Consider the following 24,958-nt stretch of genomic DNA (forward strand, 5'->3'; position numbering starts at 1 on the left):
GATGAATGAGAGAACAAAATGTTAACAGGGTAACAACGACCCCAGAAAAATATACACTAAACAAATCAGAAGAGACCTGAAACTGGAGGAAAAGAAAGGGAAAGAGAGAAAAATGAAAAAAAAAAAAAAAGAAAATGAAAAAGATAAAAAGAAGCAAACAAAAACAGACAAACAAACAAAACAGAATATAATCAAATATGATCAGGCTGGTGCATAGATCAGTACCACACACTATATTTTGGGTGTATTTTGGTTTGTAGAAGAAAATGCCTCCTAAAATTTTAAAGAAAGAAAAACTTATGTATGTCCAAAAATAGGGATAAATACGATGAAAGGATAGAATATGACTGTAAAAATGAAAATTATAAAAGATTTTATAAAGGGAATTGATAAGAAGTTGGATTTTTTTTTTTTTTAAAGGGAGAGAATGTGATCAAGCAGGAGACTAGAACAAAGCCATACACTAGAGATTTAGGGTATATTTTGGTCTGTTAGAAGAAAGTGTATTCCAAAATTTTAAAGAGAGAACAACTTATATATATATATACATACATATATATATGTATGTATATATATATACCAAAAATAAAGTTAACTACTCTGAAGGGACAGAATATGACTCTAAAAAGGAAAAATAAAGATGATTTTTTAAAAAAGGTATTGATAAGATGTTGGTTAAAAAAGGGAAAAAGAAAATTAAAAAAAAATAGAAAAAGAATGTTATAAAAAAATTAACTTTGAATGACTAAAGAGTCATGGGGAAAAAGCCATGTATTCTATGTGCAGTATTCCCCTATCACTGGAGTTCTGCCATTCTCATTGATTGGTAAACTTGGTCTTGGCTGGCTGTTCTTGCTGATCTTCTGGGGGAGGGGCCTGTTGCCGTGGTTCCCAAATGTCTTTGCAGGAGGCAGAATTGCCTGGCCTTTACCGGGGTAAGTAATCTACTCGGGTTTGCTCTTGGGAGCTTTTGTTCCCTGCAATCTTTCCATACAGCTTTGGAGGACAAGAGTGAAATGGCAGACTCCCAATCTCTGCCCTGGAGGAGCTGAGAATTCGGGGCCCCACTCCTCAGTGAGCCGTCAGAGAAAAGCAATCACTCCCTCCTTCCCAGTTTTGGGCAGCACTCCGTGTTCACCTGGCCTGTGACTGAGCGTTTCTATCTCTGGCTCCCGATCCCGTGTGGAGTCTCCAAACCCAGCAGATCCCTGCAGTGCACTCCTGGGCCACTCCTTCCAGGCGAGGAAGCAGAGTCTCCCCGGATCTGCCGCTTGTTGGGTCCCTGCTGGAGGAGCAGTGGCCCGAGGGCACTGTGGATCACGGTTTATGGCAACCCCCAGCTGAGACCCCACTCCTCAGCTCCATCTCTGCAGCCTGCTTCCCCGCTCCCATACCTGGGAGCTCTTCCACACTCAGGCACCCCAGTCTTTCTGTGACCCCAAGGATCCTGAGACCACACTGTCCCAGCACGTGTTTCATCCCCTGCTTAGCCATTGGAGTGACGTCCCTCAGTGGAGCAGACTTCTAAAAGTTCTGATTTTGTGCTCTGCTGCTCCATCACTTGCCAGTAGCGGCTGAAGGAGGCCCCCTCCCCCACCATCTGTCTTCCCGAATATCGCCTAGGATTCCTTTCTCTGCACATCCTACCTTCCAGAAAGTGATTGCTTTTCTGTTCAGAGTTGCTGCTATTCTTTTCTTCGATCTCCTGTTGAGTTCGTAGGTGTTCAGAATGGTTTGATCCTTATCTAGTTGAATTCCTGGGACCAGATGAAATTTAGGTCTCCTACTCCTCCACCATCTTGCTCCTCCCCCCTCATTCATTCTTTAGTTTGATGCTCTTTAGCCTCCATGTATTTGAGTTCATTCCAAATTTCCTCTTGTGATTGAGTTCAAGTTTCAAAGAATTGTGCTCTAAAAATATTCATGGAATAATCCTAATCTTTTGGTATCAGTTGATACCTAATTTGTGTCACAGTTTGAGATCTATTCTGGAGAAAGTTCCATGTGCACTTGAGTAGTATGTGTATTCTGTAGCTTTCAGATGGAATGCTCTGAATATATATGTGAAGTCTATCTGGTCCATTATGTCATTCAATGCCCTTGTTTCCTTGTTAATCTCTGCTTAGATGGTCTGTCCTTTGCTGTGAGTAGGGTGTTAAAGTCCCCTACTATTATTTTATTATTATCAATGTGTTTCTTTAAGTTTTTTTTATTAATTGCTTTATATAATTGGTTGCTCCCAAGTTAGGGGTATAAATATTTAAAATTGTTAGATCTTCTTGTTGGATAAGCTCTTTAAGTAGGATATAGTGTTCCCCTTCATCTCTTATTTCAGTCTTTGGTTTAAAATCTAATTTGTCTGATATAAAGATTGCCACCCAGCTTTCTTTTGATGTTCACTTGTATGATAAATGGTTCTCCAACCCCTCACTTCCAGTCTAGATGTATCTTTGGGAAAACATATTGATGGGTCTTGGTATTTTTATCCCATCTGATACCCTGTGTCTTTTGATTGGAGCATTTAGCCCATTTACATTCAGAGTAAAGTTGAAAGATATGAATTTAGTGCCATTGTATTACCTGTAAAGTCACTGTTTCTACATATTGTTTCTGTTTCCTTATACTCTATGTTACTTCTGGGATCTCTTTGCTTAAAGGATCCATGCCACCTGAGTCTCCAAACCCTCCAGATTCCTGTGGTGCAGAGAGGGTCTCACCATAGTTCTGCTACTTGCTGGGTCCCTGCTTGGACAGCAGTTGCCTGATCATGCTGCAGTTCAAGGTTTATGTCAACACTGAGGTGAAAGCCCACTCTTAGGCTTGCTGATTGCAGCCAGCTTCCAGCTTTGATGCGGGGAACTCTGCAGCACTCAGGCACCTTCATTCTTTCTGTGAACCTAGGGAGCCTGAGACCATACTGTCCCACCTAGGATTGTGCCCCACTTTTCCACCTGTGCACCTTTCATGCAGGATGTCCCTCACTGGCACAGACTTCTGAAAGTTCCTATTTTGCACTCTGCTGCTATCTCACTTTCCAGCAGCCAGCTGATGAAGCCTTCCTCCCTCCACAGTTTATCTCCCAAGATATCACCTGGGGTTCAAGTTTCTGCACCTCCTACCTTGCAGAAAATGGTCCCTTTTTCTATTTGTAGAATTGCAGTAATTCTTTTCTTAGATCTCTGGTTGATTTCACAGGTGTTCAGAATGATTTGAAAGCTAACTAGCTGAATTCCAAGGACCAGATGAAACTAGGGTCCCCTACTCCTCTGTCATCTTCCTCCTTCCCTAGAGTCCCTCTTTTATACCTACTCTATTTTTTAAATGAAAAATTTATTAAGGAATAATATCAGTTTAATATAATTTAAGTAGCAGTTCATAAAAGGGAATATAATAGAAAAATAGTATATAACACATAAAGATTAAATATACATATAATGATTAAATATAAATTTATATTAATTATATATTGAGTTGACAAATATATAATGATCTTTGGAACATAGTCACAGAATATTGGAAAACATTTTTAATTTTTTACATTTTTTAAAAAATTTATTTTTTGTAAACTTTAAAATGTAAGTTTATTCTATGACTGTATTATTTGAATCACAAATTTTTATATTTCAAGTTACTAATAAGCTTTGACTATCATTTTTAATAAAGTTAAAATGTACCTTCATGTTTTCAGCTAAAGGTGAAAGCTTACTTAGAAAACGATATGCTGCTCCTCAAAAAAATGGCCTCTTGATCAGTTTCTACATTTTTCTACCCATCCTTATTTTAACTGCCATCATTGCTCTTAAATGGAATAAAATAGGATTTTGGAACAGAGAGGGAACAGTAAGTGGAGAGTAAGTAAATTTATTATTTTTTAAAATTAAGATTAAAATCCAATTGAGGAAGAACTAAAATGTAATTCAGAATATTGCAAGTAGGACTTAAAAGTGTTGAATTTGGATCTTGGATGAATTGGGTTAATATTTAGAAATACTGAGTCTTAATATATACCAATTTTTTTCAGATTTCATGTAGAAGTTATTTTTCTTGTTCCTATAGGTCCAGAAATAACTGAAGCTACTCAATAAATTCACAGTGCCTTTCAAATTGAAAGCCATGTTGGCTACAATTGCTTTAGTAGTCTCTATCTACAACCTAAGCAACCTCATTTTTTTTTTGCATTGGCATTCAGTTTTACCAAGGAGATTAATAGAGATAAGGAATCAAATTTTGTGACTAGATTATGTAGAAGGTGAAAAAAATGTTAAAAAAATATATGATAGCAAAGGAAGAATACAGATAGGACAATGCCCATTTTGCACTTAATTAATATTGCTCATATGTTTCTAAAATCAGAATTAAGCTACTTGAAATGGGCACCACAAAAACTCTAGTTAACATCTGTCTCCATACATAGTTATAAAATTTTATTTTCTTGTGATGAGGACTTTTAAGATCTATTGTCTTAGGAATTTCAAATGTGTAATATTTTATTATTAATTATAGTCACCATGCTATACATCATATACTAATTACTTAATTGTTTTATGACTGGAAGTTTGTACCTTTGACCTCCTTTGTTCATTTCACTCACCCAATACCCCCACCTCTGGTAACCATCAACCCATTCTTTATATCTATGAGATTATTTTTTGTTTTAAAAAAATTTTAGAGACGCGCCTGTGTGTCTTTTGGTTGAAGGTCTGCCTTGGCTCAGGTCATGATCCCAGGGTCCTGGGATCGAGCCCCATATCGGGCTCCCTGCTTGGCAGAGAGCCTGCTTCTCCCTCTGCCTGCTGCTCCCCCTGCTTGTGTGCTCTCTATCTCTGTCAAATGAATAAATAAAATCTTCAAAAAAATTTAGATCACACACATAAGTGAGATCATATGGTAGTTGTCTTTCTTTAACTAATTTCACTTACATACAGCTTTTTTTTTTTTTACCATATCACCATACAAGTCAACATTTTGCTAAGTCAGTGGATATTTAGGGAAAAGAGAATGCAGAAGTAAGGATAAATAAATGGGTCTCATTTTATATGCTATAGGAAAAATGTCTCTGTTTTTCACTTGTGCAAATAAAGATAACATAATGATGTAAAACTTCCATCAAAAAAAAAAACTCTCAAGAAAGTGGACTTATGAGGAACATAAAAAAGAGTGTGAGAAGGATTTGCAAATGATAGATAGGGGTTAATATCTAAGTATATAAAGAACTCATATAGTTCAACATCAAAAAACCCCCCACAAAAATCTGATTTAAATATGGGCAAAAGACCTGAATAGACATTTTTCCAAAGAAGATATATAAATAGCAGACACATGAAAAGTTGCTCAACATCACTAATAATTAGGGAAATGCAACTCAAAACCACAATGAGATATGACCTTACACCTGTCATAATGGCTAGAATCCAAAAAACAAGAAATAACAAGTGTTGGTGAGGATGTGGAGGAAAACAAAACAAAACAAAAATCTTGTACTCTGTTGGTAGGAATGTAAACTGGTGCAGCTATTGTGGAAAACAGTATGGAGGTTTTTGAAAACATTAAAAAAGTACCTGGAGAGTATTATGCTAAATGAAATAAGACTGAGAAAGACGAATACCATATGACTCCACTTATGAATGGAAAAAATAATGAATAAACAAACAGAAAGCAGAATCAGATCTATAAATACAGAGAATAAATTGCTGGTTGTCAGAGGGGAGTGAGGTGGAGGGTTGGGTAAAATGGATGAAAGGGAGAAGAAGATGTAAGCTTCTAGTAGTGGAATGAATAAGACAAGGCAATAAAAGGCACAGCATAGAGAATACAGTCAATGGCATTGTAATAGCGCTATAATCAGACAGATGGTAGCTACACTTGTGAATATAGCATAATGCATAAACTTGTCAAATCACTAAGTGTACACCTGAAACTAATGTAACATTGTGTGTCAACTATACTCAAAATGGACAGAAAAAATAAAATCACAATGTTTTCTAACCCTAAAGTAATGCCATTTCTTTTTTACAGATCTGTATCAGAAGACAGCAGTAGTAACAGCAACCAGTCATCAAGGTAAAGGTAAATTGAGGAATTGAATTAGTGAAAATGATATAATTCATACAATAGTTTAAAAATTTTAAGAATATCTTAGTGTAAAAAAGCTATTATTCCACATTCCATCATCTTGATTCCTTTTTTTTTAAAGATTTTATTTATTTGCGAGAGAGAGAGAGAGAGAGAGAGAGCAGGGGAGGGGCAGAGGGAGAAGCAGGCTCCCTGCTGAGCAGGGAGCCCGATGTGGGGCTCAATTCCAGGACCCCAGGATCATGACCTGAGCCGAAGGCAGACGCTTAATTGGCTGAGCCACCCAGGCGCCCCATCATCTTGATTCCTACTTACCAATATCATATACTAAGACAAAGACTGAAACAAAGATTTTGATAATTTTGTTTTACATTTACAAATATATAATGTTTGCTAATATTAGCCAGAATTTATTAACCAACATTTTCATGATAAGAAATGACTTTAAAGAGGTTCTAAATATGTTCCTAAAATATTTATGAACCATCATGCATCCTGCTTCCACAGTTAAGTTTTTAATTTGGTAAATTTACACAGATTGACTCACAATATTTATATTTCTTCCTCACTGAGGTTCCATGGTTATTGTTATCCTTATTTTAGAAATGAAGAAACAGACATAAAAAACTTAAATAATTATCTATGTGTACAAAATTTTAGTAAATTTTGGAGCTGGAATTTCATTTAAGACAACCAGATTCCAAGGTTTAACTCTTAAGAACTTCATAATTTTGAAACCTATAGCTTGATATATGCCTGGTGATGGAAAATGGAATTTGCATTACTGAGGATCTATTAGATGCAAGGCAAAATGATAAATGCACTGTCCCTCCGGGTTAGAAAGACAATTCTTTACTATAAAATGGAATAAAGTTGGCATTTGTGTATATTCAATATATCCATAAATTGTATATGTACATATATGCATTTGTGTACCTATATATTCAAATTTATAAGTCATATACATAAAGAAATCCTAATATTTGACACATTAGACCTATCACTGGGAGTAAATGGAAAAATTAAAAATTCAACCATGAGTGAAATCAAGAGTTCATCCAATTACTAATTTGCCATTCCTCCATACTTTACTTTGATGGAGAGTTAAGTCGATGGATCTCTGTTTCCCATCTGCCACCAAAGAAAACATTTATAACTACTTGCCTCCACGTAAAATGGTCTTATTTCTCAGTAGGGGTAAATGGGAGAGTTGGTGGTGAGGAAGGACCTGGATAGAGCTTTTGAATATGATTGAATGAATGAGCCCTATTCAGCAAGGGATATGTAAGCAAGGAGCTGGAGGAGGTGCAAGTATTTACCCAGTTTAGATGTTTGAAAGTAGGTACTTGACTTCCCAGGGTCAACTCACAGGAGGCTTTTATTTAAATGTAAGGGATACAGTGCAGCAAAGAGAGTGCAGGCAAGCAATGGGCACCACAGAGACACCTCATGCACAAGGCCTCAAGGTTCCTTATTTTAAATTTTAAACAGCCCATTACAAATCCCACTGCCATTGTCTGGGCAAAAAGTGAAACCAGGCATCCAGGCCTTCCCAGAGATAAAGATAGAGTCTTTCCATTCCAGCTGTAAATCAACTCTTTCTGACACAGGGGTAGAGCTGTCAGAGGTATCCATGCATCTATCTGGGCGGGAGCTTTCCAAGCATATGAATGATCCAATGAAAAAATAAGTCAGGAATGTTTGATGAATAAAAAGGGTGTCCGTTTAGCTGGAGCAGAGTTAGCAAGAGGGCTGTGGTAGTGAGTAGGTCAGACAGTAAAACTCCTGGAGGCTGTAGGAAGTCTTGGAGGGCATCTGTGTTTTATTCTCAGTGAAAGGGGAAAATCACTGGAGAATTAAAGTTTCAAGCACATGACTTCCACTTTAAAAGGCTGTTTTGTGGGGCGCCTGGGTGGCTCAGTCGTTAAGCGTCTGCCTTCGGCTCAGGTCATGATCCCAGGGTCCTGGGATCGAGCCCCGCATCGAGCCCCGCATCGGGCTCCCTGCTCGGCGGGGAGTCTGCTTCTCCCTCTCCCATTTCCCTCTCTCGCTGTATCTCTCTGTCAAATAGATAAATAAAATCTTTAAAAAATAAAAAATAAAAAAAAATAAAAGGCTGTTTTGTTAAAAAATAAATAAAATAAGGCTGGTTTGTTGAAAATAGTCTGTATGATGGCAAGAGTAGAAGTGGGGAAACCAGTTAGTGGAGAAACTACTGTAGTAATCCAGGAGGGAAAGGAAGGTACCTCCAACCAGGGATAGTAAATATGGTCTTAGGAATAAATTCTGAAGGTGACCCAACAGAATGAATTGACAGTTTGAATATAAAGTATAAGGAAAAATGCTTAAATAATGTTTACTGATAAAGCAGTAAGATAATCAAGGTTACATGTAAACGCAGACTTGTTTTCAAATTTGCGCTCTTATTACATTTTAAAATTTACATTAAAATTTATGAACATTGTGAGAGAAAATCTACACAGGTAATGGTGAGCCAAGACAAGTGTCTGGTATGCCCTGACAAGTAGTTTGTTTTCTCATCTGTGAGAAAGTATTTCTCATATAAGTTATTTTTGAAGTGGTAAAGGAAGGATTTAGCATGACATGGTTTGCTTTTTGAGATTTTACTGGGATAAAGTAGGAAAAAAGTCAGTCAGACTCAGAAAGAACCAGAGACTAGTGAAATAGTTATGAGACTATGGAATACACAGAAATGCAGCAGGAGGATTTCTGGATCAGGAGGAGGCAGGATCAGGTAAGAGGAAAAGAACAAGAAAGTTTTGGGAGATATAGCAGAGATAGACTCAATTGCAGGTGTGACTGGATGGGTGTTTTTGGGTTAGAATACAGGAGAACTACAAAGACTTAAACATTTCTGACACAATGGATGATGACACCTTTTACTCATGACATATGGTGTAGCCGGGTCAGAAGCAGTTTGTGTTGGAGTGATGATGTGGAGGGGCTGAAGAATGAGTTTGGTTTTGAACATGTGTATGTATGTGGGACTCCTGTTGGAAATGCACAGAGGACTTCTGGAAGTACTCTTCCTCTGAAGATAAAAATAGATAAATTAATAGTTATTATTTATTTCTTCACATATTTTTATTGTTCTTTTCCTCTCTTTCCTTGCTGGTGATTTTCTTTTATCCACATGAATTGTTGAAACTGTGTAAATGAAATGCATGTGAATACAACTTTATAATATTTCCCTTTATTGGGGCTGTCACAGACAATTCAGGAAAAACCTGGGTTTAAGAATTTCATGGATACAGGCATAGACTGTGACACTACAAGCAGTGTTCTATATGTTAATTACTTGTTACACCTGTAGTTGCATAGCAAAATTAGATAGCTTTTATTAACAACTAAGATTTAGCATTTCTTTTTTTCTATATTTATTTTACAGCAGTGACTAAATGATGTCAAAAAGCCATAGGTTGGAGAGACTATTACCAAGACACTCACCATTAACTGACCTGATTCAAGAATGGAAAAAAAAACAAAAACTGCTATTCTCTCCTTTTGTTATGGTTTAAAGCTTTCAATTTCATAAACAAAAATAAATCCTGAGAGCGAAATATATAGGCTTGTGTCTATTGATTCTTCTGCCTGCTGTGATCCTTTATGGGGAAAACAACTTTGCCTCTTTTGAACCAAGAAAACCATTACATCCCAAGCTGTAAGCATTCCATGGGCTGCTGCCCACCCTCAGATGCCCAGGGCCATGTTAACTGCTCCCTTCTCAGGAAAAGACACCTACAGTTCACACTTTCCAGTAGCTCATGATTCCCTGCTCTATCCATTCCAGGCTTTGAGATATTGAGAGGAAATATTGCTAGGTAAGGCCAGCCCCAGGACCCTCAGATAGTCACTAACATCATTCTATTTTCAGGGAATTGCTTGAACTGAGTTCCTGGTCATAGATAACTATTGTGTCTCCAGGTGATTCTTCCTTGACCTCAGGTAAATTGAGATCTAGGATATATCTTTGTCCTTTTGGGAACCCAAACTTGTTGCTCCTTTTTCACTGGGCTGAGCTTTTCTGGGTAAGATTTTCTTGCTTCAGTGCCCTTCTCCCCATCTCCCTCTTACTGAGATGAGTGTACTTCTACATACCTCAAGGCATTGATGGATAAGGGAACCATCAACCTAGCTGGAGTCTAATGAGAAACTACAGAGTCTCCATCAATAAACAAAGATTCTTTGCTCCCGATTCAGGTGTGGGAGTACCTCACCACAGAGACCAAGAGATTCCTTTTCCAAATGTCCATCAACTGATAAATGGATAAACATTGTACAGATAGTGATCTACGCGTACAGTGAATATTATTCAGCCATAAAAAGGAATGAAACCCTGATACCTCTACAAATTGGGTGAACCTTTGAAATCATTATGCTAAGTGAATAAAGCCAGTCACAAAACCCATATGTTATTCATTGGTATGAAATATCCAGAACAAGGACATCTATAGAGACAAAGTTTAGTGATTGTGTAAGGCTGGGTTGTGTAAGAGGGGGTTAAAGAGCTGGGGGTGTGGGGTGGTGATATATATGGTGGTGATCAATATATGAAAAATCCTAAAATCATTCAATTGTACACTTTAGTGGGTGAATTGTGTGAAAAAAATACATACCCAGATGATTCTACAATAACTTTCCTTCATCTTCATTGCCATTAACTTATTTTAGTTCATTATGATCACTGGCCTGCCTTATTTTAATAAAACTTTCTGAGGATCCCAGGTGTACTATTAGCAGGTCCAAGTTTTAATCCTGACTGGAGTTTAACGTTGCAACTGTTGACACAATTCATCCTTGTAAAAGGCTGTACTGGGATAAAAGAAGGTATAAATGAGAGGTGGGTAGAAGTTGAGTTAGGCTTTGGATATGTGTGGTTTAAGATTTCTCTTAGAACATTCAAAGACAGCTGCATGCTCTTGTCCACCTGGGACATATTTCCTATTTGCCTTGCTGCCCTTCCCACCTCTGTACCTTCCCTGCTAGTGCTTAGAGTAACTGTTAACAAAACACTTAGGTTTCCTTTCCCTTTCTTCAACTGATTACAATCTAATTCTCTAAGAATAGGCACACAGTTGAAGAAAAGTGCTTTTTGTTTATCTTACCCGATTAAGTTCAATATTCTTGATTTTTCCTTATTTGCAAAGATAATAAATTAACTCTGCAGTAGTATTTAAATAAAAAATTTCTTGTACAAGTTGTTAACATTTCTATTTTCTTCTCTTTCCTCTACAGCCAATAAATCATGCCAGAAAACCATGGCATGGAGAATCAAAATTACTAAGAACTTCACCAGAAAACAAATCATGCTCATTTGCCCCTATGTCACTATTGAAAGGTTTAATCAATGTAACCTTAGCCAGAACAAATCAGTTGTACGCAAAGGCATAAGCTTGCTTCTGGTGTTCCTCTTCTTCAACCTGTGGCAGCTGCCCAGCCAGTTGGGAGCCTTAAAGGTAAGCCAGCATGAGCTGAAAACAAATGCGGTCCTTACTCACAAGGCTGAGGATAGTGTGGTGGACTCCTGAGTACTCCTCTTTTCAAGCCTCAGAGCTTTCCAATGGCCTTTAGCCCTGCCATGCTGGCTGTGCTCTGGCCCAGCCTCGTTCCTCCTCTTTGCACTGCTCTCTGAGCTTAGAAGACTGCACACCCATCTGGGCAAGACTACTGGTGTCTCAACCACCTCTTTTTGTCTCCAAAGCAAGGCCAGGCTCTTCTTGGAGAGAAATTTTCTGTAACTCTGTGATCCCTACCTCTCCCTTTCTAAATCCTCCGCTGGTTCCTTCCTCTCTATCTCCCTAACCCTCAGCTGAGGACTGAGGATTTTAGCCAAGGTATCCACTCTCTAAATCAAGGGTCAAAGGTGAAGATTGCTGGGAAGATGGCTAGTGGGATGACTAGCCTCACCTCATCCCACAGATAAAACTACATAACACTAACATCAGTGTGACTAACCCAGAAAACAACCCAAAGACTGACAGAACAAACTTCACAACTAAATGAAGAGAATAGACCACAAGAAAGAGTGTAGGATTGGTGTAGATATGGTGGGAGAGCTAAATGGCCCCAAGGGACTGTCAGTGGAAAGGAGGAGCCTGTAGGCATGGAGAAGCAGACTATCGCACTGGGGAGTTCAGATGGGCAAGACAAATCTCCATAACATTTGGCTTTGAAACCAGAGGGGCTGAATTTCATGAGTTCTTACAACCAGCAGAACTTAAAACCTAGAGTTTTAAAAATCAGACTCAGCGGGATGCCTGGGTGGCTCAGTCCGTTAAGCATCTGCCTTCAGCTCAGATCATGATCCCAGGGTCCTGGGATCGAGTCCCCATCAGGCTCCCTGCTCAGCGGGGAGCCTTCTTCTCCCTCTCCCACTCCCCCTGCTTGTGTTCCCTTTCTCGCTGTGTCTCTTTCTGTCAAATAAATAAATAAAGTTCTTTTAAAAAAATCAGACTTAGCTCTGGGAGAGCCAGGAGGCAAGCGGAAACTGAATGTTTCACCTTAAAGAGATAGCACAACAAATAGCACTGCAGAGATACAGCATAGAAGAAGCAGCGTGAAAAATACATGGGGCATGGAGGAAGGAGAGTTGTTTACTAATCTCATATCATGTCTTGCAGGGACAGAGACATTTGGGAGACTCCTCTAGGAACAAAGGAGCTGGCAGGTGACATTTCCCTCCCCAGCACCCCAGCATAAACACAGGGCCACTAGCTAAAACCAGTATAGCACCAACACTAACTAGCTAACTTGCTAACACTGCATGTCTTGTCCCTCTGCAATTTAGTGGATCCACCCCCATAAAATATGCTCTTGGCCAGAGCCCATCCAAGGTAGTGGCAGTGGGCAAACAGCCTGGACAGGGCCAACATTACTCCAAAATGACCCCTTCCCCAGGGTGAGGAAAAAATAACCACACACACCAGTTAGACTGCATCCTCAGCAGTGGGCCAGGGGCAGACAGCTGGTCTGACTGCAGGCCCCACTCACCAATGAAAGCTTTTCAGGGGACAGCACAAGGAAAGTACTCTGAAGTTTGGTGCTACCACATCTCTGGCAAATGCCTGTTCTAACTCAATTCAAGCCCAAGTCAGGCCCAGATTGGCCCACTAACACCATAGAGACCAAACACTGCCCACAACAGGCAAAGAGAGCCACTGCAGATGACTGCACTGAAGGGAAATGAAGCTCAGCCACAACAGCAGGGTGCATGCAACACACATAGGAGATACCCCTGAAACAGCTGGTTCTAGTGAACAGTGGACATTGTGCTACAGGGCATTTCATAAGACCATTGCATTCAAGAGCAGTTGTAATCGACTCCTAATACAGAGAAACAGACACGGAGAGAAAAAATGAGGAGACTGAGGAATATTCCAAAATGAAAGAAAAAGCACAAAATCATATCAAGATCCCTAAGCAAAATGGAAATAAGTAATATGTCTGATAGAGAATTTAAAGTGATGATCATAAAGACACTCACTGGACTTGAGAAAAGAGTGGAAGATAATAGTGAGACCCTTAAAAAAGAAATTTAAAAAAAAGAACCAATCAGAGATGAAGAACACAATAAATGCAATTAAAAATATACTACATAAAATAAATAGTAGACTAGATGAAGCAGGAAAATGAAACAGCGACCTGGAGGACAGAGTAGTGGGAAGTAATCAAACTGAGAAGATGAGAGGAAAAAATTATGCAAAAAGACTTGGAGATATCAGCAACCCCATCAAGCATAATAACATTCACATTATAGGAATCCCAGAAGGAGAAGAAAGAGAAAAAGGGACAGAATATGTATTTGAAGAAATAATAACAAAACTGTCTGAATCTGGGGAAGGAAACAGAAATCCAGATCCAAAAGTCACAGAGATAACTGAACAAAATCAACCCAAAAAGGTCCACACCAAGCCATATAGTAATATAAAAGTAGTGATGGGGCACCTGGGTGGCTCAGCCAATTAAGCATTGACTTGATTTCAGCTCAGGTCACGATTTCAGGGTCATGGGATCGAGCCCTGAATCAGGCTCTGCACTCAGCAGGGAGTCTGCTTGAATTCTCTCTCCCTCTCCCTCTGCCCCTCTCCCAGCTCTCTCTCTCTATCTCTAAAATAAATAAATCTTAAAAAAAAGAAGAAAAGAAAAAAATGGGAAAAAATAGAAAACTTCTAGCAAGATGAGAGAAGTAAAATTAACATATCTGTATGAACAGTAAATGAAATAGACATATTGCTTCAATTAAAGCTAAATAATGTCAATCTAGAGTTAAAAGAAAGCTATATGCTATTTACAAATACATATACACTTTAAAAGTAAGGATACACTTTTAAAAATGTTTTGAAGTTACTTTCATTTATTTATTTTTATTTTTATTTTTTAATATTTTATTTATTTGACAGAGAGAGACACAGTGAGAGAGGGAACACAAGCAGGGGGAGTGGGAGAGGGAGAAGCAGTCTTCCCGCCGAGCAGGGAGCCCGATGCGGGGCTCGATCCCAGGACCCTGGGATCCTGACCTGAGCCGAAGGCAGATGCTTAATGATTGAGCCACCCAGGTGCCCCTGAAATTACTTTTAATGTAAAATAAAACATAGATGCAGAAAACCAACATATGAATGCATTTTATGATATGCCATCCCTGTAACCACCATCCAGATGAAAAACAGAACTATCCCAGTCACCCAGAAGCTCCTTCCTGTGCTCCCCTCAGTCACACCTGCCTCCCCCACCAAAGTGACTGCCCACTGATTTCATAACAATTATATCTGTATGTCTTTATAGTTCTGTCGCCCAAAAAGCATCCCTGGACATTATGATTTAATCTTGTCCTTTGTGTTTTCTACAATTCATAATACATTGTCTCTTTTAATTTGCAGGTTTCCCCTCCATCCCCTCTTTCCCTTATAATTTAAAGAAAAATTTATAATTGGAAATTTGGACCTCTTAATCCCTTTCACTTATTTTACCCCCTTATAATTTTTTTCTTAAAAGTCCCAGGTTTTGCATTGTAGTTTCTTGTAGTTTCTCCTGGCCTGGATATTGCTATTTGTATATTCACAGTGCTGTTTACCCTTCTCTGTAAATATAAGGTCACACTTACAAAGTAAATATTAAAAAATAATCCATACAAATTCTAATCATGAAATGGTGATTAACATAACAATAAAAAATAAAAAAAAACAAATTCTAATCATGAAAAAACAAATCTGGATATGGAAGTGTGAGACAAAATAGAAAATGACAAGGCATATTACAATAGGCAAAGAGTGATAGTCATAATGATAAAAGCCATTCATCACAAAGACAAAACATCCTTAAATGGGCGTGTATAAAATAACATGTCTTGAAAATATAAGAATAAAAAATTGATAGAACACAAAGGAATAATAGAAATATCTGCTATCTTAGTTGAGTGTATTAAAAGAACAACAGGCAAAAAATTAGCAAAGCTGTAAAATATTTGAAACTCTATTATCTAACTTGACCTAATTGACATTTATAGAATAATATAGCTCACAAGTGAATAATCCACATTCTTTTGAATTTTACGTGGACCCATCTATCCATAATGAACCATCTAATGAACAGTGAATCTTCTCTCAGTAAATTACAATGGCTAAAATGATTCAGAGTATGATCTGTGACCACAATAGAATTAAATTAGATGTTAATAAGAAAAATGTACGTGTGACATCCTCAAACTTATGGAATTTAAATGGCACATGGGGCAAGAGGAAACCATGATGTGAATTAGAAAATATTTTGAAATAAATATTAATGGAAATAAAGCATATCAACATATGTTGAATATAATACATATAAATTTGGTGAAAATTTAAAGTGATGATAAATGAACATTTATAGTTTTAAATGTATATATTAGAAAGAAGAATGGTTTAAAATGAATAAGATAAACTTCCATTCTTAGAAGCTAGAAAAAGAACAAATTACACCCAAAGTAGAAAAAGGAACACAAGAGCAAAAATCAATAAAATAGAAAACAAACATATAATAGGAAAAAAAAAATCCCCAACCTATTTTAAAAATAAAAATAATAAACTCAAAGAATGAAGAATGTAGAGAAAAATCACAAAATTATCAATATTGACAATGAAAAAAAGGGATTTGTAGAGATTCTACAGAGTTCAAAAGGAGGATAAGGGAGGAAGGGGAATTATGAACAACTTTGGCCAATATATCTAACAACTCAGAAGAAATAGATAAAATCCATCAGAAACAGAACTTTTCTAACACAAAGAGAAGGAGAATAACTGAATATACATATATATATTTTAAAAATTGGCTTCATAATTTAAAAAGAAAATCTCTCACAAATAAAATTCTAAGTCCAAATCACTCCATTTCTAAATTCTAAGAAACATGAGAAGAAATATTCACAGCATTACACTAACTCTTTCAAAGACTAGAGGAAAGGAATAACATTTCCCTTTTTTATGAGGCCAGCTTAACTCTGGTACAGAAATTGACAAGTTTATTACAATGAAAGAAAATTACAGACATATATTTCTTATGACTATGGATGCAAAAATCCTAAACAAAACGCTGGCAAATCAATCCAGCAAAACGTAAAAAGATAGTACATCAAATAGGATGTATCCCAGCATACAATTTGTTTCAACACTAGAAAGTCAGTAATTTTAATTCACTAAATTAACAGAAAATGAAGAAAACTATATGATCACCTCAATTTATATAACAAAAGCTTTTTTTTTTTAATTGAAAGAGAGTATGAGAGAGCAAGCTGGGGTGGGGGGGGTGTGGGGTGGAGGGGAAGAGTAGAAGGAAAGAGAGAGAGGGAATCCTAAGTAGGCTCCACACTCAGTGGGAGCCCAAAGTGGGGCTTAATCTCAGGACCCTGGGATCATGACCTGAGCTGGAATTAAGAGTCGGTCACTTAACCAACTGAGCCACCCAGGTGCCCCTAAACAAAACCTTGTGATAAAATTAACATTTGCAATAAGATGCATATGAAAACCCCAGCAAATGGGGGCAGGGGAGTAAATTTCTGAATATAAATCTGTATGTACAAAAATCCATTGAATGTAAGCCCCAGTATAGAAAATACTTGCAAACCACGATATCAAACAAAAGAATCATATCTGGAATGCATTAATAGGCTCAACATATAATAAGAAAGAGACAAGACCGCTCAGTTGAAAAATGGACCAGTCTCAAATAGGCATTTAACAAATAAGTTATATAAATGACAAATAAATATATACAATTGTGCTAAAGTTTATTAATAACTGTGAAAATGCAAAATAATGACTATAATGAAAGAAAAAAAAAACAAGTCTAGGCATTGATACGAATTGGAATTCTCATACATTTCTGGTGAAAATATAAATTAGTACAACAATCTTGGAAAACTTGGAAGTATCTATAAAACATACCCTTTGATTTAGCAACTTCACTCTAGAAATATATATGAAGGAAATCACTACATATGTTCACCAAAGAAAGAAAATAGCCAGGGCACCTGGGTGGCTTAGTTGGTTAAGCAACTGCCTTCGGCTCAGGTCATGATTCTGGAGTCCCGGGATTGAAACCTACATCTGACTCCCTGCTCAGCAGGGAGTCTGCTTCTCCCTCTGACCCTCTTGCCTCTCGTGCTCTCTATCTCTCATTCTCTCTCTCTCAAATAAATAAATAAATAAAAATCTTATAAAAAGAAAATAGCCAAACACGATTTTTAATAGCCACCACTATAAATAAGCCAACGTTAATTAACAGTAAAATGGAAAAACAGATGGTGTTATATTCATTCAATGGGCGATAAACACCTATGAGGAAAAAGGAAAGCTATTGCTCTTCATAGTATGGATGGATGGATGGCTCTCATAATCATTATATTAACAGAACTCACATGTAAGAGTACATGATGATTAGTTCCATTTATATAAAGTTAAAAACAGACAAAACTAATCTATGATGGTATTGGTAATGATTGTCATGGGGCACTCTGGGCGTTTTGGTGGTTTTTTGTTTTATTTTTTGATCTGACTCTACGTGTTAATTACACTGGTTTGTTCACTTGAATATAGTTGAACTGTTAGCCTATGGTTTTTAGAATATATTTATATAGATATATAGATATCTTCAATGAAAAGTTCTGTAAGAGGTGTGTATGAATCTTCCTGTTCATAACTGTTTCTTCAGCCGTGCATTTTGGAAGTGATTCTGCTCTTTTTTTAGCCTCAAAGTGGCGTCAAACTGATTCGAAGTCTTCTGCACAGACTTAGGGGCCAAGACAGCCTACGTTCAACTGTGCACTGCACCCAACCTCTCGGCCCACCTCCGCTCTCACAGCCGACTGCTTCTTGCCGGGTGCGTGACCGGGAGGGGGTCTCCTCGCGCTCCCAACTGCCCTGTAGGCAAGTCAACTGCCATTATTTGGGCGGGCATCCAGGACATGAAGCCATGTTGTGCTTACTACTTCTTCTCATCGGGCTCATCAGGGTCCAGACAGACAAGAGTAAGTACAAAAATCTTTCCTCTGACCTTTTGGGAATGTCAACTCTCCTCTCCATTTTCTTCTGAGAGGCCAGAAATCCCTGGGAAAGTGCTTTCTTGTAGGGGCCCCGACTCTGTAAGCCAGAGCCCACTGCTGTATCACCTTCCCCAGCCAAAATCCACATTGGATGTGAGGCGGCTTTCCCACTCCTCTTGGTACCGTACGAAAGATGAGAGACGCCATGGTTCGAGTGAATGCCTCAAGGTTAGAGTTTCATATATTGCTTTGCATTTTCGACTTGTGGACTCTGTAGTTGGAAAAGTCCAAAAGACCTGACTTTATTTGTACTGAATTTCTCTTTAAAGTCTTGTAATTCTAGAAAGAAGTGGGAATTGAGTGATTTGAAAAGATAGTTTGAAAAAAGGTGGCATATGAAAGATTATGGATTTAGATGAGGAAATAATGGAGGAAACTATGAGGTGATGGTGTTATCTAATAAAACATTTGTCCCTTGCAGATTCTGAAAGACTACGTGTGCAAATTACAATACCAGAGAAAATACTGTCAATATTAAGTGGAGGAGTTGAATCACATGTAATTAAGCACTAGCATTTTTCACATTCTAAAATCACGTAGATTTTTTTTTTTGTAAGACGTAAACTTGGCATTTTCATCCATGCAACCTTGGTGAATTTTATATTTATACCTAGTTTTCCTTAAGTGGGAAAGGCCCTTTGAAAATGAACCAAGATAAGCCATGCTTCATAGAAATATCGTGCAGTGATGCTTATTATCAAAGCACCAAGTCCCATCTTTCAAATCTGTTTTCCTCTTGAGTGTCTTTGAATAATGATTGACCTGATTCATCTAGAGATTCTCTTCTTACTCACTTACTAGGCTATCTTTGGAGGTTTTTTTTTTTTTTGTCCTTGTTAAGAAAGCCTATGGCTTCCTTATACTGTATAATGATCATTTCATTTAATGAAGTTTTATATGAGTAATTTTTGCATCTTGATTGATATGAGTAATTTTCGCATCTTGATTGCAAATATGTTAATCATTAACACATTTTTTTTCATGACATCTTAGTTCATCTTGGTTCAGGGTATTAGGTTTTCTTTTCTTTGAATTAGAAAATATCTTTTTTTAAAAAACTAATTTCTAGAATCATTTACAAGATGTGAAATATATTTTTTCAAACACCACACCTTAATTTTCTTTTTGGTTGGGTAGTAAGTGTTCTGGTAATTTGAGTGCAAATATTTCCTTAGCAACTACCCACTTGTCACCCTAATTTACAAACTTAAAATTTTCAATATATCATTTTAAAAGGAATACATGTTTATGAAAACTTAAAATTTAACCATTTAAATAGAAAAAAAGGTGAGGCATGTAACAGTATTTTGAGAGAGTTTTTTTTAATGCAAAAATTATAAGGAATTGCTTACTCATATTAGAAAATATATACAGAATCTACTTAGAAGGAAATATCTTCAACCAGGCATCACCACCTTCTATGATAGTAATTTTCATAAAAGTACAAAAAAAATCGCCTGTCCTCAACTGTCAATTTCATGAGGGAAAAACTTTGACTATTTTGTTAATGTCTCTATCCCCATGTCTAGAACAGTGCTGAATATATAGTGTTTTTTGAACCAGTGAGGCTATATTGTACTTACTGGTTTAACAAATGCTGTAAACCTAACATAGTGTATGTTTATAACTATTACAATTAACAAATAAATGATATAGATTATAAGAAGAGAATATTCAACTAAAAGTTCTAAAAAAAACTGAATGGCATGTCTAGATGTGAAAAGTATAATGAAATTGGGAAATAAATCAAGAATTAACAGTAGACTAGATAGATGCAACATATAAATGACTACGGGAGAAGGAAGATAGAATTCGAAGCCTAAGTATATAATAACTGAAATTCCTGAAAGAGGGGAAAAAACCTGGAGAAGAGGCTATATTTAAACATATAATAACTGAGAAATTTTAGAAAAAAGAATCTTTAGATGCAAGTATGGCAACACAGAATAAATAAAAATCAGTACTGACAACACCTTGACATAGCGAAATCAGAATACCAGACATTCTGCTGGATGGATATTATAAAATAGGAGTAAAATAAGACAAAGAATGAGACTCAAATCTTAAAATTAAGTAGAAATGTAGAACAAAAAATAAGAGAAAATACACACACACATATTATACACATATATTTAATAATAATTATTGGTAAATAACATATCTTTGATAGTGTGTATTGTACACATATGTGTATATGTATATACACATTTGTATGTGTGTACATATATACATACCCATATATATGTACAACACACACACACACACACACACACACACACACACTTAGGCCAAAAATATGAGTTACTTAATATTTGAAAGGTAAAGACTTTTTAGGATATAGTCAACCTTTATTGAAAGACATTAGATTCTCTTTCCCTCCCCCTCTGCCCCTTCTACTTGTGCCCTCTCTCTCTCTCTCTTTTTCTAAAATAAATAAATAAATCTTAAAAGAATTATACAACCACTAATAAAAGTGGAAAAATAAAAAATCGATCATGTTGGCAGTCAAGAATACTCAGTATTTTCTTAGGTTAATTTTCACCAAATCTATAGATTGACTGCTGTTCCAATAAGAAATTTCATGAAGGGTCACCTGGGTGGCTCAGTCGTTAAGTGTCTGCCTTCGGCTCAGGTCATGATCCCGGAGTCCTGAGATCGAGCCCTGCATCGGGCTCCCTGCTTGGCGGGAAGCCGGCCTCTCCCTCTCCCGCTCTCCCTGCTTGTGTTCCCTCTCTCACTGTGTCTCTCTCTGTCAAGTAAATAAATAAAATCTTTAAAAAAAAAGAAATTTCATGGAAATTGGCAGGTTGACTCTAAAATATATATGGAACGATAAAAGGTAAAAAAATTGTTAACTTTGAAGAACAAAACAGTGATTTACTTTGGTTTATTTCAAAGCATATTTTAAAGTTTCAGTAATTAATATAATGTATTTCTAAGGGACAAATAAATTAATAGAACAGAATAGAGTGCCTCCTAATACCCAAACACATATGAGCTTATTCAATTCAATGGGGGCAATGAAATCATTGGATAAAGAAGTACCGGTTAATAAATGGTGAAGGCACAGTTGATTAATGATATAGAATAATGATAAAGTGTGTATTAATGCTACATTAGACACCAAAATTGATTCAAGACCATTTAAATGCATACATCTGAGAGTAAAATATTAAAAATCTGATATCTAGATTTATTTATTTATTTATTTATTTATGAAAAATGTTCCAGACTCACAGAAGATATTTGCAACCCATATAACACACAAAAGGTATCCAAAATATATCAAGAATTGATATATCAAGTCAATAAAATAAAAAACAAAAAAATAGAAACATGTACAAAGTTATGAATGACAAGGGTTGAACTTGAGAGGGTAATAATTATCAAACATATATACAAATCAGGATATTTATAGGGAATTGCCAAGTAAACACAATAGGTTACTATTTCACATCATCAATGGCAAAAGTTAAATGTAACAAAACAAAATGCAATTAGAGGAGATGGATAAAAGGATAATATTATTTACTTTTTGTGAATGTCTACATTGGTATAACAAATTTGCAGATTAATTTTAAACTTGAAGTGAAGTTGCAAAAGTACTTTTTAATAAAAGAATTTCACTCATAGGTTTGGTTTAACATATCTAGCAAATATGCACAAAGAGGTATGTCTAAGATTATTTACTGGGCCATTGCTTAAAACAGTGAAACAAAACTAAACATCCATTGACAGCATAGATGAATAAACTGTGCTATATTTAGAAAATGGCATACTATACCATCAAAAAAATTATAAAGCTGCATGTGTTGTTGTTGTTGATGACAGCAAATGTTTGCATAGTGCTTATTGTATGAGATAGTGTTTCAAGCAGAGATGGAATCCAGCAATGAAATATATAACTTGTAGAAGGATTACATTTAAGCAGAGCTAAAATTTATGCAAAAAATTAGTTAAACATCCATTATTAGTATAAATATAAAAATACACAAAATTCAGGATGTTGGTTAGCTGGAGTGTAAGAAAGGGAATTAATCTTGGGATGAGAAAGTACTTAAAATTGTTTTCAAATACTTGTAATGTTTTTATTTTTTAACATAGACATTGGTGACAAGGCATTTTATATAATTTGCTGTAATGTTTATATGTCCAAAAAATGTAATAATTAAAAATAATAATCAATCGTGGCTTATGGAGAAGATCAAATGCCTTTGAAAAAAAATCATGCATAAAGTTGAAATATTGAAAGCTTTTCTCCTGAGATCAAGAAAAAGATAAGGATGTCCACAATTACCTTTTCTATTTATCCTTGCCTGGAAATATTAGCCACTGCATAAGGAAGGAAAAGAACAAAAATTAAAAATAGGCATAATAATTGGAAAAAAATAATGCTATCATTATTTACAGATTAAATGATTGTATACAAAATAAAATCCAAAATAATCTAGAGAAAATTATAAATAACATAACAATTTTGTAAATTCTTTAGAAATAAGATCAAAACACAACAAAAAAAGAAACAAGATCAAAACATAAAAATCAATTGTATTTCTATTCTTCAAAACAAAAATATAAAATGAAACTTTTAAAAAGAAAATTTTACACTACATAAAAATTAAAATCCAAGTAAATCTTACAAAGATAAACAAAACCTCCTCTCTGAAGACAATAAAACAAGATGAGCAGAATTAAAGGCTTAAATAAATGGACTATATCCCACGCTATTGGATTGGAAGGCCCAATAATGTAAAGATGTCAAAGCTACCCAAATTGATCTAAAAAGACTAAATTGCCCATTTGTGAGACATCATTTCTTAATCTTACTATTAGTAAAATAGATCAATGAGTTTTGATCCAAACTTGGAATGAATTTTATAAAATATGCAAATATACATTATGTGCTGTTAAATCTTTGCTCTACTGTACAAATTTTGTATCAAATAATTTATATTCTTTCATTTTAAGCATAAGTTTTGCAGTGGCCTCAGTCTTTATTAAGCTAATGTAGTTATTGGATGAAGACCAATTTTTCAGGTTCAAATGTTTATTAGCTACATTTAAAAATTAACAAATAAGAAATGACACAAATCATATTCTTCCATCCATTTTTATTATGAAAACCAATATTTAAGTATCAAGTTTCATTGAAATAAATCAACATTAAATTATAAATTTTCCTTTTTTTGTATTCATGTTCTTTGAATGTTATTATCATTAATTTAAAATGATAGTTTTCCTTTCTAACATTCTTCTCACTTTTCTTTGCTTTTTTAATATACTCTTCTTGCAGGCATCCTACAACATTATGATTGAAGGAAAAACATACACGGTGAACCTAATGCAAAAGTAGGTGATATACATTATTTTATCATCTGTATTTGTTCTAATTATTGTTTATAAGTAATCCAGAATGTAATTATTTGGTATTTTTAGATGTTCCTAGTTACTCGCTATTTATTTGTCTCTTATTTTATGCCTTAAAAACTTTAAGTCTATATAATAAATACCTAGAAGTTGAACCTGTAGTGTATACTCCCATCTTCCTCCTTCTTAGTAGCACCAGATTTTTATTTGGCTATCCATGGATTTCATGAAGGATGAATTTTGTTATTTTTTAACCTTTATCAAAACATAGATATGTCTTGTTTTTGAATCCCTAATATTCAACTATATTTGAAAAGAACATCATGAATTTTAGGGTGGAAGGAATAGTGATAATTAAAAGAAAATTACTTAACACATCATGTCAGAATGTATTTAGGACTTAGAATATAATCATAATTAGCCAAACTCAATCCCATGCCAGCTGATGAATTTAGGAAAAATAAGCACATCATACTAAGGAATAAAGAAAAATTAGAATTGTAATGGTACTTTTTAAATGGTAAAAATAGGAATTTCAGAACTCTCCATTAATGTAATTTTAAAATGGTGTGAAATTTTTTTCTTTCCAAATTTTTATTTAAAATCCAGTTAGCTAATACATAGTGTAATACTAGTTTCAGGAGTAGAATTTAGTGATTCATCACATACATATAACACCCGGTGCTCATCACAAGTGCCCTCCTTAAGTCCCATCACCTATTTTGCCCATCCCCCACCTACTTCCTCTCTGGTAATCCTGTTTGTTCTGTATAGTTAAGTCTCTTTTATCGTTTGCCTTTCTCTCTTAGCCCCCGCCACTGCCATGTTAATCTGTTTTGTTTGTTAAACTCTACATATGAGGGAAATCATATGGTATTTGTCTTTCTCTGACTGACTGATTTCGCTTAGCATAATACACTCTAGCTC

The 24,958-nt window shown here is 35.8% G+C and overlaps 2 protein-coding genes across 2 annotated transcripts in view; both read left to right on the top strand.

The window, feature by feature from the left end:
* LOC114224819 (A disintegrin and metallopeptidase domain 3-like) overlaps positions 1-11,621 on the top strand; it is a 130,827-nt gene extending 119,206 nt beyond the window's left edge. The window contains exons 19-21 of the mRNA XM_088021312.1: positions 3,689-3,851; positions 6,016-6,060; positions 11,432-11,621. Coding sequence (XP_087877438.1) covers positions 3,689-3,851; positions 6,016-6,060; positions 11,432-11,621 — 398 coding nt within the window. The remainder of the gene's footprint in view (positions 1-3,688; positions 3,852-6,015; positions 6,061-11,431) is intronic.
* Positions 11,622-18,534: 6,913 nt separating this feature from the next.
* ADAM2 (ADAM metallopeptidase domain 2) overlaps positions 18,535-24,958 on the top strand; it is a 178,714-nt gene continuing 172,290 nt past the window's right edge. Inside the window, exons 1-3 of the mRNA XM_088021406.1 lie at positions 18,535-18,589; positions 19,086-19,162; positions 23,958-24,013. Coding sequence (XP_087877532.1) covers positions 18,535-18,589; positions 19,086-19,162; positions 23,958-24,013 — 188 coding nt within the window. The remainder of the gene's footprint in view (positions 18,590-19,085; positions 19,163-23,957; positions 24,014-24,958) is intronic.

Source organism: Eumetopias jubatus, unplaced genomic scaffold, assembly GCF_037043125.1.
Source record: "Eumetopias jubatus isolate StellerSeaLion01/CBP00866 unplaced genomic scaffold, mEumJub1_p1.0 scaffold_2, whole genome shotgun sequence".
Classification (NCBI taxonomy): domain Eukaryota; kingdom Metazoa; phylum Chordata; class Mammalia; order Carnivora; family Otariidae; genus Eumetopias; species Eumetopias jubatus.